This window comes from Festucalex cinctus, chromosome 1 (assembly GCF_051991245.1).
Source record: "Festucalex cinctus isolate MCC-2025b chromosome 1, RoL_Fcin_1.0, whole genome shotgun sequence".
In the NCBI taxonomy this organism is placed as follows: domain Eukaryota; kingdom Metazoa; phylum Chordata; class Actinopteri; order Syngnathiformes; family Syngnathidae; genus Festucalex; species Festucalex cinctus.
The window spans coordinates 9,304,796-9,320,024 of NC_135411.1; the positions used below are offsets into that span (position 1 = coordinate 9,304,796).

The 15,229-nt window shown below is 35.7% G+C and overlaps 1 protein-coding gene across 1 annotated transcript in view; it reads left to right on the forward strand.

Moving 5' to 3' along the window:
• gpc5c (glypican 5c) overlaps positions 1 to 15,229 on the forward strand; it is a 213,226-nt gene that overhangs the window by 134,810 nt on the left and 63,187 nt on the right. The window contains exon 8 of the mRNA XM_077515177.1: positions 12,989 to 13,109. Coding sequence (XP_077371303.1) covers positions 12,989 to 13,109 — 121 coding nt within the window. The remainder of the gene's footprint in view (positions 1 to 12,988; positions 13,110 to 15,229) is intronic.

The following is a 15,229-nucleotide window of genomic DNA, read 5'->3' on the forward strand; positions in this document are numbered from 1 at the left end:
CGCCAACTTTCCGTGTTTGGTGAAGCAACTCTGCTCTAATCCAGCTTTCATCCGCATGCATATTTGCTTTGCATGCCAAATTCAGATGATGTCCGGGGGGAATACAGAGTGGTGTCGAACCACCATGCATTTCCAGTTTAGAAATGGCGCTCATAGTTTTACTGATGCAAAGAAAAGTGGCTTTTAGAGCAGTGGTGGGTCAAGCATGGCCTGCTTCATTTTTGTCGTTGTTCAATTATTCATTTATTGTAATTAACCAAATAAAACTAAATGCATGTACATGTAACATTTTGAAATAATTAATTGAGAATCAATTATTTTTCCTGTACTACATCTTTTTAAAATGTCACATTGGGAATTATCAAGGGCGTCAAAATTATCGAGTTAAGTTTGAGGTAATTTAAAGTTCCTTTAACGCCATTATTTTTTTAATGCACGATTAATGACCTCCACCTCAAAACTTGGTTAGCGGTACTAAATTTAATAATAATGCATATATTTGTGGAGATTGGGATTAAGTTGCATTTTACAATTTAAAAAATGTGCAGAATTTCAGAAGTTACTTCATGTTAAAGATTAGATAGCTCTTAATATGAAAAGAAAAATGCACTCAGCTGTCACCAGTCTTACTAATGCAATTATGTCATCGAGTGGCAGAAAAATGAGCAACACAAATCAACAGTACATCTTTTTAATTTTAACTCAAGTTTATGAATACTTATGAAATTATTGTATCAATGACTAAAATATGCAGACATATTTCTATTAGTTTAAAGGGATAATAATATTAATTAATATTTTAGATAGATAGATTAATATCTTTTAAAAGTATTTTTCTACTTGCTTTCGACTGATGATGACATCACCTGTGCTGAGGAAGTAGGTAACGACCAATCATGGCTCAGTTTGCTGACCGAATCCAGAAAACAGGTGAGCCATGATTTGTTGTTACCTACTTCCTCAGCACAGGTGATGTCATCATCAGTCGACAGCAAGAGGAAAAAATTGTTTTTAAAGGTATTAATTGTTCATGAAAAATAATGAAGTTATCAAATTTATTCTGGACAAAATATGAACTTTTCACTGCTAAAAATTGTTCAATGAGTCAAGTATCCCTTTAACATTTATTTCCACTTTTATGTTAGGAGTTTGAAAACGTAGAAAAAAAAATTATGGTACATTTTATTGTACATTTAGAACTGATAGAAAATTTTGCGATTAATCATGAGTTGAAGTCATGCGATTATTAAAAATTGTAATTGTCTGACACCCCAACAATTATTATTAAAGAATTGGTTAATTAGTTTGATATAGATAATACAAATAAAAAAAAAAAATCTTTACATAATGCTTTAAATTTTGGGGGGATTTTGTTTTAATTAATTGATTAATTATTGTAGTATTTTATTATTTACAAGTTATGAAATATAAAAAGGAGAATGTATTTCTCATTTAGAGTCTCAAAGAAATCTTGCCATTTGAACCATTTCCAGATTTAAAAAAAATCTGTAGTATATCATTATTATTATGATTATTATTATTATTAATGTTATTATTATTATTGAATCCCGTTATTATGCTAGAAGCGTCTATAAGCAAACCTACTGTAAATGTTAAAGGGATATTTTACTTATTTCTCCATTTTTGGCAGTCAAACATTAATATTTTGCCTATAATAAATTTAATATTTTCAGTATTTTTCATGTACAATTAGTACCTTTTAAAAACACATTTTGCAACTTGTTGTCGACTGAAAATGACATCACAAGGGCTCAGATAACCAATCACAGCTCACCTGTTTTCTAGGTTTGGTCATGTGACATTCACAAGCTGAGCTGTGATTGGTTACCTGAGCCTTTGTGATGTCATTTTCAGTCGACAGCAAGTTGCAAAATGTGTTTTTAAAGGTACTAATTGTACGTAAAATAAATAAATAATGAAAGTATCAAATTAATTATAGACAAAATATTCACTTTTCATTGCTATAATGGGCTAAATAAGTGAAGTATCCCTTTTTATAACATCAAGTACAGTTCGCTAAAAAATATTGCAGTAATTTAAATCAATCCACAAAATCTCCTCATCTGAACCGAATCAAATGTCACTTCCGATTCTCCAACAGGTTCTGTTGTGGCCTCACTGACACTATAAAAGCCTCAACACGGGGTGTTAACACGAGCACCGGCTGGCACACAAAAGATGGCACCCAGGGGTGTTGTGTAGCCACTAAATAATCGGTGCGAGAGCCAAGAGAAAAAAAAAAGTGCAGCGTTTGAGCCTGCCTGGCCTGCCGATGACCTCCTGCAATGTTCTGCTTGCACTTAAAAAAAAAAAAAATTTTTTATCATCTTCGTATTTCTATGCCGATTAAATCGCCTTCAGGTGCAAGACAGCGCAAGTAGTTTGGGAAACAACAACAACACATTTTACCACTGCTTAAATATGTATGTGACTTGTTTATCATAAGTCAGGTAACATCCTGTGGTTGGAGGGTCTTTTTGTTCCGCGCATATAAAACACTGTAAAAAAAAAAATCCCAAGTGCTGAGTTGTGTAACATTTGAGGGTTGTTTGCATGTTCGTGTTTACAGTACTGGGAATACAAAGTCGAGTGCGCACACGTACAAATCCTGCCGGTTAAATGTTTGCAAAGTGCCTTTCGAGCAACTGATAGTTGACGTGTGGAGTCAATTATTTTCTGTCATGCCCCCCCCCCCCCAGCAGGGAAAAAAACATCTCGCTCCCCCCAAACCCCCACGCGACTATAAATAGTATCATTTGTCTATAAAATTGTTATAAGCATACCTCTGCATAACACTGTATCCGTATTCAACTCTTTGACCGCCAAAAACGTTTAATAACGTTTAGTAAAATCACGATATATGCCGCCATAAACGTTAAAGTGACGTCAACTACTTTTTTTACTTTATTTTTTTTTAAATATCAATGGGCAGCGCAACGTCTAAGTGCAGCGCTGCCTGGTCAATGGGTTGTAAAATCAAAAACACCCACTAACTAGGGCCAGCAGATGGCAGCGTTAGCTGCTCGGGCCCTAACTAGAGCTGCGAATTACAACGAAACACGGCGCAATCTGATGAAACGGAACGTTTTCAAGGCTGACGTGAATGATCAAAGCCTTTGTAACATTAAACCTAATTTGACGGAGCGTCACTAAACAAAAAATATTAGTATCAAAGTCATTGTTGTGGAGAAAATGTATCTTTTCTTTTCACTCAAATGACCTATTTTCAAATGGCGATTACTAAAGAACGGAATAAGGTAGAAGCATACTTTTTTTGAATGGAATGCGATCTTTCATGTAGTACCCATGTTGTATATGTAGCAAAAGAACACAATGTTCTGTTTGCTTCGAAAAATTAGTTAAAATGCTCGAAATCCATTGTTTTTTTTGTGTTTTTTTTAAATAACGTGTGGCAGTAAAAGAGTTAATAACGATTAGTAAAATCACAACGTATGCCGCCATGAACGTTAAATGACGTGAACTACATTTTTTACTTTATTTTTTTTTAAATATCAATGGGCAGCGCAACGTCTAAGTGCAGCGCTGCCTGGTCAATGGGCTGTGGAGTCAAAAACAGCCGCTAACTATGGCCAGCAGATGGCAGCATTGTCTTCAATGGGCTGCCAATGTATGAAATTATAATGAAACATGATGATAGAACGGTTTCAAGAATGTCGTGAATGATCAAAGCCTTTGTCACATCAACCATAATTCACAGAGCGTCATTAAACACAAAAAAAAAATAGTCGCGTCAAAGTCACTGTTGTGGAGAAAATGTATCTTTTGAGTTAAAATGCTTGAAATCGCCTGGCAATGTGGGGGGTCTTTTGTTGATAACGTGTGGCAGTAAAAGCGTTAACGTATAAGAGAATAAAAAAAGAAATATGGACCAACTTAAAACAAATGGGTTTATTAAGTGTAACAGAAAAGATTAAAAAAATTCAAAAATAAAATTAAATCCTTATTTAAACTATAAACATTTTTTGACTGACCATGTCAAACCGCATGATATGGAAAAAATTACATAAAATCAATAAATAATAATGCATTCAAATTGATCACCAACATTAACTCAGGAGCACAATAGTAAAAAAAAAATTCCCTGCAAAACAAAATCTAAAATAATTTGTGCAGATTTTTTTTATTATTATTTTTTTATGCTGCATGCTCAGTGCAAACAACACCCCTACACCACCGAGCGAATGCTCCCTGCGCACACTCTGCCAATAATGAGAGCGCCACTGCCCCCTAATGTAGTGGAGGTGCAATTGCACTTTATTCTAGGACAGTAAAAAAATAAAATAAAAATAAAAAAGCATGTTCCCAGAGGTCAAACGCGGCCCCCCCTTGATGGAGCCTCGCGCCCCCCTGGGGGGGCCCCCCCCCACTATTTGAGAAGCCCTGGCTTACAGAAAGGCTCCGAAGATGTCAGCAGTGTGAGAACACGCTGGCCTTTGGGAAACAAAACCTTCTGCCCCGAAATATTTCAAAGTCACTGTCCAAGCTCTGCTCGTAAAAAAATAAAAAATAAAAAAATAAGAAAAACGTTTGCTCACTCATGACTTCATGTCCCATGCTGTTACTCACTTTTAGGTCCTTCCAATGAGGTCCGAAAAACAAAGTAGTGGAAGTATTTTTGAAGTTTCTTAACATTCACATTCTGTTTTTTTACCATTTTTCTGCATTTCTCCTTCCTTCTGCTGCTACGAGGCTAAAATACAGCACGGACATAACATTTGTGATTCCATTTTCGCACGTCATAAGCACTTCACTTATCTGTGAATAACCTTGAATGTTTACCATAGCCCACAGCAGGGGGGCCGAGTCGGCATAAATTTTTTTTAATCAAAAATAAACAAGCTATGTTTTTTTCTCGACCCCAGCAGCAGCAGCAGCAGTTTCCCATAGCAATAAGGAAATAATGTAAATAAAAACAACACAGCAATGAAATTAAAGTCTTATTAACTTCCTGGCGTGTTTGAATCATCCGAGTCAAAAAGAAACAACTCTGTAAAAATTGGTTCAAAAGGTTACGTTCACGCTCAATATTTATTCATTGTCAAACCATCAATCAGAGTTGCATATTTAAGCCTGACTTTAATTACCTATACTATTTCACGATATGACATTTAACAAAAACATCTAAATGGATTGACTCATTGCAGACTAATAACTAGACTTCAAACGATCAGGATTTATTTATTTTTTGGCCGATCAGCGACTTTGGAAATAAACAATAACCAACCACAGATTTCATCAGAAGATGGAGAAATATATCTTTTGAAATAACTTACAGTCACCATTTGTGATGAATAAGGAATGGCCCGGCCATCAAATAGCAAAATTGCCGGCAATTGAAATGCAATTTTTTATTTTTATTTTTTTGGGGGGGGGGGTCCAAAAAAATTTTCAATAAAACTGACAAACATTTAACTCATTCACTTCCAGCCATTTTCACAGAAACAATCCCCTTCACTCCCAGTTGAATATAATGTTCTATTACTATAAAAACATGGAACCTGCCAAAAGAAAGATTAAAATCTCTTATTTCTAGGTGACATAATAATAGCAAGGTCATCTGCATACATAAGATGGTTGACCACAGTGTTGCCAAACATGCAGCCAGTATTACACTGCCCGAGTTGCTCTGACATATCATCCATATACACATTAAACAAAACTGGAGAAAGAATTCCTCCTTGGCGAACTCCGTTCCCAACACCAAACTAAAATCAGTCAAATCAGGCGATTAGTTTTTTTTTATCGTAATTAATCGCAGACTTCAATAGTTAACTCACTCAAATTTTAGATCTGTTCTAAATGTACGTATAATTAAATGTACAATAAAATGTTTTTTCCAAGTTTTCATACTCTTGATAACATAAGTGGGAAAAAAATGTTCAACTCATAGAAATATGACTGCATCTTGTTTCATAATAATTCATAACGTTGAGTAAACATTAAACAGATGCAATGTACTATAAAAAAAAAAAAAACGAGTGCGAGATTGATTTATGTTGGTCATTTTTCTGCCACTGGATGGCATAATTGCATATGTAAGACATTGGTGACAACTCAGTGCATTTCTCTTTTCATATTAAGAGCTGTCTAATCTTTAACATGAAGTTAACTTGTGAAATTATGAACATTTTTAAAATTGTAAAATACAACTTGACCCCAGTCTCCACAAACATATGCATTATTATTAAATTTATTATGGCTAAATTTTGTATAATAATAATAATAATAATAATAATAATAATAATAATATAGAAAATGAAAAATTAAAATTCAATCAATCAATAAATAAGGTTATTACACCAGAGATTGAATTAATGATAATAATAATAATAATAATAATAATAACAAGAAGAAGAAGAAGAAAAATAAAATAAAAAATAAAAATTCAATCAATCAATAAATAAATAAGAACGATCTAATCTTTAACATGAAGTTAACTTGTGAAATTATGAGCATTTTTAAAATTGTAAAATACAACTTGACCCCAGTCACCACAAATATTATGCATTATTATTAAATGTATTAATGCAAAATTTTGCATAATAATAATAATAATAATAATAATAATAATAATAATAATAATAATAATAATAATAATAATAATACAGAAAAGCACCCACTTCTTCTTTCCAAAAGATGATTATGTTCCACTCAAGCTGTGTAATTATCCCTCTCAGCCTTTGTAAAGTGAGCCGTGTCATTCATCAAGGCGTCTATTATTTTAACACTCTAAGAAGTATTTGCCTTGGATGCCGGTCACTTTGGCCATTCGTCACATTATACAGAAATTTTTCAAACTAATGGAAAGTCATTACGCGTGTCTGAGGCTAATTAGCGAAGAAATCATCGCTGCTGGTGCTGCCTGTCAAGATAGAAATTCTTGTAAGTGGAAGACAAGACAGTGCAGTGGTCAATATCAATAATAAGAGGACACGCGCTCGAAACGTCTTGAACAAAAGCAGATAACGTTGTTTTTACGATGAAATCCCTGGTGAAAAGTGTGGGTTGATAAAACCTCGCAGGCAAAGATTCAATCAGTCCGAAGTGGAGCCCAGATAGAAGGCATTCGATGAAGTTCACCTAAGGCCATCGGAGACCCCTTCCTTTGGCATGCTTTGCCTTCTTTACCCTCCCGCCTTTACATGTTTACTTATTCTCCAAATTGTTCATTTTCACGCCGCGTTTCTTTGTTGGCTGCATATTGACGGGGAGCGCTGAATTCGCCTCGGGTGAGTTTCAGCGCAGTTCAGTGCCGAGGTCAACATAAAGGCGGCTTGGGGGGGGGCGGTCCTGAATGATCCGAGTTAGCGCTAGCCGTTGCCAGAAGAGCGTCAGATGGGTATTCGCCATGGAGTGGGTCACGTCCAGGGTTCAAGTTATGCAGCTCCGCTTGTAAAATGATCAGCCTGGATAAGTCGAATCCCAAAAAAAAGTAGCGGTTTGTTGTCTGAAGTTATTGTAAAGCGAAGGTAAATTTCACAACTGATAAAAAAAATACCAATGATTGAAAAATGGCCAATTCTATCAAATAGCCTTCAAAATCATGTCAAATCATACTGTATGCTGACATAAGTCATTATTTTATTTCACTTATAATTAGGGATGTAACTAGTGTTGTTCCAATACCGTTTTTTGCCCCCCGATGCCGATTCCGAGACCCAACTTTGCCGTGTCGGCCGATACCGATACCATATCAATACATAAGGTTTTTTTTTTCCCTCAACATGAAAAAGCTGTCCTGTCATTGGTTCAGAGCATTCAAGGGCCAATAGGATATCTCAGATGGGCATACCAGGGAATGTCGTGCACGAGTAAGACACAAGATGCTGTATCCAAAATCCTATTTGAGCTTTGAAATTAACTCATTGACTGCCATTGACGGAAAAAGACGTCATATAATGCATTTTTGCTGGGCTGGCAGTGAATGTGTTAATGGTATCGACATGTTACTTGTAAGTGGTCACCAATACGGATACCACTGTTTTAATGCAGTCTAGGAAGCATCCGAACCAGATGCCCGAGCCACCTCAGCTGGCTCCTCTCAACGCGGAGGAGCAACGGCTCGACTCTCTAAGGGAGAGCCCGGACATCCTGCAGAGGAAACTCATTTCGGCAATTCACAGCCACACTTATTATATTTACTTACACTTTAGTTCGCCTTTCTTTTGTGTTCTGTAGAGTACAGTTTGCTATTTGCCTTTATCTAGCTATGGAGTCTCCTCCTGTATTTTATTTTTTTTGTTAATTAGTTCTACGCATGAGGTGAAAACCGTGATTGAAAAATACAGCATGTGAGCCTTGTTCAACTACCACTTGAACGCTGACAGTTTTTTTTGTCATTATTGTTAATCAATGACGAATTCTGGCCTTGCAAAGAAATTGTAGTCGGATTGCTTCACTGAGAAAAGTGAAGCGATAGATGGTGACAAAAAAAAAATTCACACTGAAACGATTCCACCAAACAAAACCAAAATGGCAGGCCTGCACATGTTTAATTTGCATTCATAACCAAATATACAAATAGCCGTCCTTGTCTTTGCTAGTTTGAGTGTCACTCTACGTCAGAGGTGTCCAAACTTTTTCATTTGAGGGCCACATACAGAAAATCAGAACGACGCAAGGGCCACATAATGTTAGAAACAGAAACTGTGTTTAGTCCAAAAAATTGTACAAATAATTTATTTATGTTTTTGCATATTTAGAAAAATGCTACAGTATATAAACCAATTTATTTATAATATGGCAGTATAGGGTTATTATAGTTTTGGAAGTTTTCATTTGAGTTTTTATTAGTTTTCAGGGTGGTTCTGTTAGTTTTTATTTTTATTAATTAGTTTAGTTCTTGAAAAAAATGCTTAGTTTTAGTTTAGTTTGTTAGTTTCAGTATTAGTATTAGTTTTTTTGGTAGTTTTTTTTTTTTTTTTTTTTAATGTGTGTTACTTGTGCGCAATATTTAAAAAACACCATGGGAGCGACGTCATCTTTTGGTGCTTTTCTATTGGCTGCTACGAGATGACGTCACTTCTGTGTGACATACTTTCAAACGTCATTATTCCAGTTTATATAAAAATAAATGTACTAAAAATCACATTTAAAATCACCCCCAAAGGCTCATGCATTAAATTAATTACCAAAGACTAAAACGAAGGACATTTATTCTATAATTAAAGTTATTTTTTAGTACGTTTTGTAAACATAAAATGTAGTTTCAGTTAGTTTTCGTTTTTTTAAAAAGCATTTTCGTTTTTATTTTATTTCGGTAACATTATTGTTTCTTGTTTTTTTTTTTAGTTTTTTCATTAGTTTTAGTTAACTAAAATAACCTTTAATGGCACCAGTTTTTCGATACCCTCCCTTCTTACTTTGACCATCAGCAAAACATTTTTGTTTTGTTTATTTTATTTGAACTGAGTCAAATGCCATTTTTTAGCATAGGTCGCAGGCCACCGAAAAATGGAGGGCGGGCCGCAAATGGCCCCCGGGCCGTAGTTTGGACACCCCTGCTGTAGATGAAGGCCAATAAGCATCACCGAGACGTCTCAAATCCTGGTCACGTCGAGGAAAGACGAGTCCCTGTTTGCACACTCAGTGTCTGTTGAATTCAAAAATGTGAAACCCAAAGATAAGAACCCTCCCTCATTTATCATTCTCACGCTATAATTTTGCCGTATTCTTCATTGTAGTCCTCCAGTCACAAACCATTCCCGAAACCGTGCGTGAGCATCATCAAGAAGCCATTTGCGGCATTAATTGTCGCTCTCGACGGCATTCAGCTTTGACGTGTCCCTTTTGTGCGCCTTGTCATGTCCCCCATGTAACACTGAACATGCCCTGAAATGAAAAGTTGCAGGCCTAATTCCACGCCGAACCCACCCGGGCACGTCCCTTTCATTCGCTTCCCATTTGATGAGCTCATTTCCGCGCCAACAACCGTTACGCCGAGCCAAGTCGGGACCCGGACGCGTCCGCAAAAAAAAACAAAAAAACACGCTCATTAACTAGGGCTGGGTCTAAAATATTGATATATCGATATCGAATCGATTCCTTTTCATAGCCCAATATCGATTCATAAAACCATGAATCGGTACTTTCAATACACTTTCTCCCCCCCCGTAAATTAATGTGGCAAAAAGGGCCCGACCGATTAATCAGCTGCCGATTATAATTGGCCAATTGCTCAATTGGCCATAACAATCGGCCAATTGAGCTAAATTGACAATTATTTTCCCCTTAAAACGTTATCGAAGAAAGCAGAAGTTTCCGACACTGTGAAAGTACCCTGAATGCACCATTTTGCTTGTGTAACATTAGCAACTAGCAAGTTTTTAGCGTATGTTATTCTGGTTATTCTGTTGTCCCGAAGTGTCCTTTAAGCTATTTAATGATACCGCAGTTGGAGTTAACTGTAATACTAAATACACAACGTCAAGAATTACACCCACTGTATATTTAACTACAAAACACGCTTTGTTTTTAATACATCGCAAGCCTAGCGCTAACAGGAAGTTAGCGAATGCTAACGGGAAGTTAGCATCAATTTCGGGAGTGTTTTTCCTTCAAATAACGAATCGAATCGGGCCCTTCTGAATCGAATCGAATCGATTTTGGAAATCTGAATCGATACCTACCCCTATCATTAACACACAAGACGTCACTGCTGGGGGAGAAAAAGAACGTATAAATACGTCTTTGGGACACTTAGAACATAAAAAAAGCGTGTTTACACGTTATTCAGACCAAATGAGTTAATCATTGAAATGATAATCATGCCTAATTTTTTAAACATGTTTCTTCTTTTTCAATCAAATTTAGCAAAGGGCTAAATGTCAAATGTCTCTAAAAATAATTTTGATTATTATCCTCTAATTTTATTTATTTACTTTTCCCCTGTCTCATTTGCTTGGCTAAAGGTCAGGACCAACATTTCTTTGTGTTAAACCCCTTTTAATATTTCTAATTGGCAATTCTCATGTGTGTAGTCAGCACCAATTTAGTGAGGTGACGTAATGATCCCCAAACAGGAAGTGACCTTTTAAAACATCTGTGTGTGTACCCCATTTAAGAATGGGCTATTCCACTCACCCCTAGTCCAAGCATAAACAATTGCAAGTGGTGATCGAAGGCATGAGAAGAAATCAAATAAAGCGGAAGAAGGATCGTCCTTTTCTTGTTTTTGCATTTTTATAGGCTCTCTTGAAAGCGCTTGCTCAGCAAAAACGAAGGAGCGAAGACCTTATTGAGACATTGCTTGCCACAACATGCCGGATATTCTCACGTTCAGCACTTTTACTTTTGTTTGCGCTCATATTCACGTCGATACTGTACACGCACCAACTCCAAACCATAAACACGGCCATAAAAAATGTGCACGCTTTTCACGCAACTCATAATCACTTGCCATGCTCGATTGATTCGATGCCAGTGCTGTTAAATCATGATGAATGTTTAACTCATTTGTTCCCAATAATGTGTAAATACGTTTTTTTATGTAAGTGTCCCAAAGACGTATTTATACGTTTTTTTGTTTTTTGTTTTTTTTTGTTTTTTTGCTAGAGCATACAGAAGGCTTTGATGCAGCTTCTCAAGTGCAAAGAACGGTTGCAGAAATGGTAGTTATTACACAAACGGCCAGCAGGTGGCAGCAGACAAAGGAGATCAACCAGGCCCATGTAGAAAAAAAAGCTCAATTACTTACGATTTGCGAAAACTGATGAAACTTAGCTCTCTTCTAATGCTAATTGCTGCAAAACGGAAACTGATAGAAACATACTTTTTTTCCTGATGAAAGAAGAGACTTTAATCTTTCTTTTGGCGGGTTCGATGCTTTTATAGCAATTGAACACAATATTCTGCGGGCCTTGCAATATCAGTCAAAATCTAGTAAAACAGCCGGGAGCGAACGGGATTGCTTCTGTGAAAATGGCTGGGAGTGAATGAGTTAATATTGTATGAATCTCACGTTCATTTAGATAACAGATAACGTAAACAATCAATGTGCAGCTAAAAATTGTACTCAAAGGTCAAAGGTCAAAATCTTGATTGCGGAACCCAAAATCATCACTTGAAAAATGGATTTGAATTAGGATTCAACTTTTCGCGAGCTAATGGCCAGGGTCATGTCGCAGCTGATTCAAGTTCAACTTGTTTTACAAGCTTTTTACAAAAGTGAATGTGAAAAAGCACTTCACTTTCACTTAGTGGCGTGCTCGCTTTTGTTGTCAGAGGTTTAGCTGTTAATTGCCGTATTTTGACTTATTTTGAGGGAACACTAAATTTACACTGTTGTTGCTAGTAATGTGTGCTGAGAGGGTGGATCCCAAAACGCAGACACAAATACGGTTTTAACTATTTATTCACATAACTTTACGAAACTAAAAACAATGAGAGTGCATCGAGAATCACGACACGCCAAGCCCCCCTTTGGGTTGCGGAGAAGCACAGCGAAACAGTGAGCAATAATCCGGCAAAATACACACAATTCTCAGACTCTTATATAGACAGTCAATCAATCTCATTGTGGTTAGGATTCTTAATTCTTAATAAAGTTAATTCTCTGATTGGCTGTTAACCCAGTAACATGACGTAACATAGTCCAGACATTGCATAGCCTAAAACTAGTTGAAACTGGATGCTGTTACATCAATACTCAAAACAGACACGTAACGGGTCGTGAACTCTGGCGCACGGTCATGAACTCTACTCAAACGTGACCCCAGACATGAGACAAGACCCAAACATTACTCCTGCATGACCCGAGTCATGACAAGTAAAGTCTGACAGCAGCAGAAAAAAAGCTGTTGCTATGTCATTAAGCCATTATTGTGTCATGTAGAAAGTTTTTATGTAAAGTCTATTGTCATTGTTGTTGCTGTTTTTTAAAGCACAAGTAAGATTCTGTGAGATTCGAATGAAACCCTTCCCCAGTGACGCTCATTTATTTCCACAGTTACACGGGCAGAGTGGTAGGAAATGGTCTGCACGCACAGAGGCAGAATCCAGAGGTCAAAGTTCGCAGCCCCAACCCCTCACTCACTGAAGTCAAGGAGAGGCTGGAAACATTCAACCAGGTGAGGTGGTGAATTGATGTTATTTTGCGTTCGCATGCTTATTATCTGCTGTTTCAAGAGCTCAATTGTCCTGGAGTGGCTCCAACGCTCGAACCTCAACAGAGGTGCCAGACTCAAAATCTTAAAAGGGGCATATGATGTGTTTAATTCATACGCATAATGACCCAATGCCAGCGCGAGCCGTACAAGCCCCTCCCCCTCCCGACCAGATCAAAAGACTTTAATTCTTCACAAAAACAAGCAACTGTGGTTGTATTATCTACTTTCATCTTCTTTTTCAAAGGTCTTGAATATTAATACATGAAATGATGAGCTGACGAAACAATTGGCAGAAATAATTCCATACACATTTCCATACACCTTCATGACCGACTGTGTCATTCTAGACCAAATAGGGAATAGAGCGGCCACTTGATTAACCTGCTAACTAGACATTAAAAATAATATATATATATATATATATATATATATATATATATATATATATATATATATATATATGTCTTTTTGTCTTTTTTTTTTTTTTTTTTTTTAACAAACCAAAACTTCTTCAAAAAACGTTAACATGTAAAATGGGGACTAATTGAGGGAAAACGTCGCCAAAAAATGGTGGAAAATATTACATATTTTATATGTTTAATATTAAAATATTTCAAAAATATATTGAAAACAAAAAGTAGGGGTTGAGTGGGGGGGAATCTAAAAATATGTAAATCCATGAGTGCCGAACCACAAGTACGTAGGGGTCAACTGTAGTTTTAAGTTGCAATGTCACCATTCACCGCTAGATGGCAGGCATGTCATTGTTTCGCTTACCCATCCCTATTCTACATTAACCTGGTAACTATCCATCAAAAAAAATCAATTAAAAAATATATTTTTTTTTCATTTAATTTTTATTTTTTTTATTTTTTATTTTTTTTACAAACCGAAAATTGTTCCAAAAACATTAACATCCATAATGGGGACTAATTGAGGGAAAATGTCGCAAAAAAAAATTGTGGAAAAATATTAAATATTTTATATATTTAATATTAAAATATTTAAAAAATATATATATTGAAAACGAAAAAGGGGGTTGTGGGTGAGGTTGGGGGAATCTGAAAATATGGAAATCCATGAGTGCCGAACCACAAGTATGTAGAGTAAGAGTGTAGTTTTAAATTGAAATGTCACCATTCACCACTAGGTGGCAAGCATGATTAACCTGGTAACTATCCATTAAAAAAATAAAATATATATATTTTTACTTTTTTTTTTTCTTTTTTTTTTTGGGTACAAACCAAAACTTCTTCCAAAAAACGTTAACATGTAAAATGGGGACTAATTGAAGGGAAACGTCATGAAAAAAAATGGTGGAAAAATATTAAATATTTTACATATTTAATATTAAAATATTTTAAAAATATATTGAAAACGAAAAAGAAGGGTTGTGTGGATCTGAAAATATGTAAATCCAAGAGTGCTCAACCACAAGTATGTAGAGGTCGAGTGTAGTCTTAAATTGCAATGTCACCATTCACCACTAGATGGCAGGCATGTCATTGTTTCGCTTACCCATCCCTATTCTAGATTAACCTGGTAACTAACCATTAAAAAAAATAAAATATATATATATTTTTTTTTTCTTTTTCTTTTTTTGTACAAACCAAAAATTCCTCAAAAAACATTAACATGTAAAATGGGGACTAATTGAGGGGAAAACGGCACGAAAAAAATGGTGGAAAAATTTTAAATATTTTACATATTTAATATTAAAATATTTTAAAAATATATTGATTATATTGTGTAGTCTTAAGTTGCAATGTCACCATTCACCACTAGATGGCAGGCATGTCATTGTTTTGCTTACCCATCCAGGCTCACTTTTGTATCAAAGTCCTGTATTTAACCAAACTATTTTCACTTATTGTTTAAAAAAAAAAAAAAATCCTTACTTTAAATCTTGAGGCAACATAATGCTGCACAGACGAGGCGGAGTTGAGTGTTCCAGGAAGTTAATAGAATTGTTCTCAAGCTATTTGCAGCATTTTAAATGGGTTATTAATGCATAAAAATAAATGACAACACGGGGACAAACTAATGATATGGAACTTGACCATATTTGTGCATACGAGGTT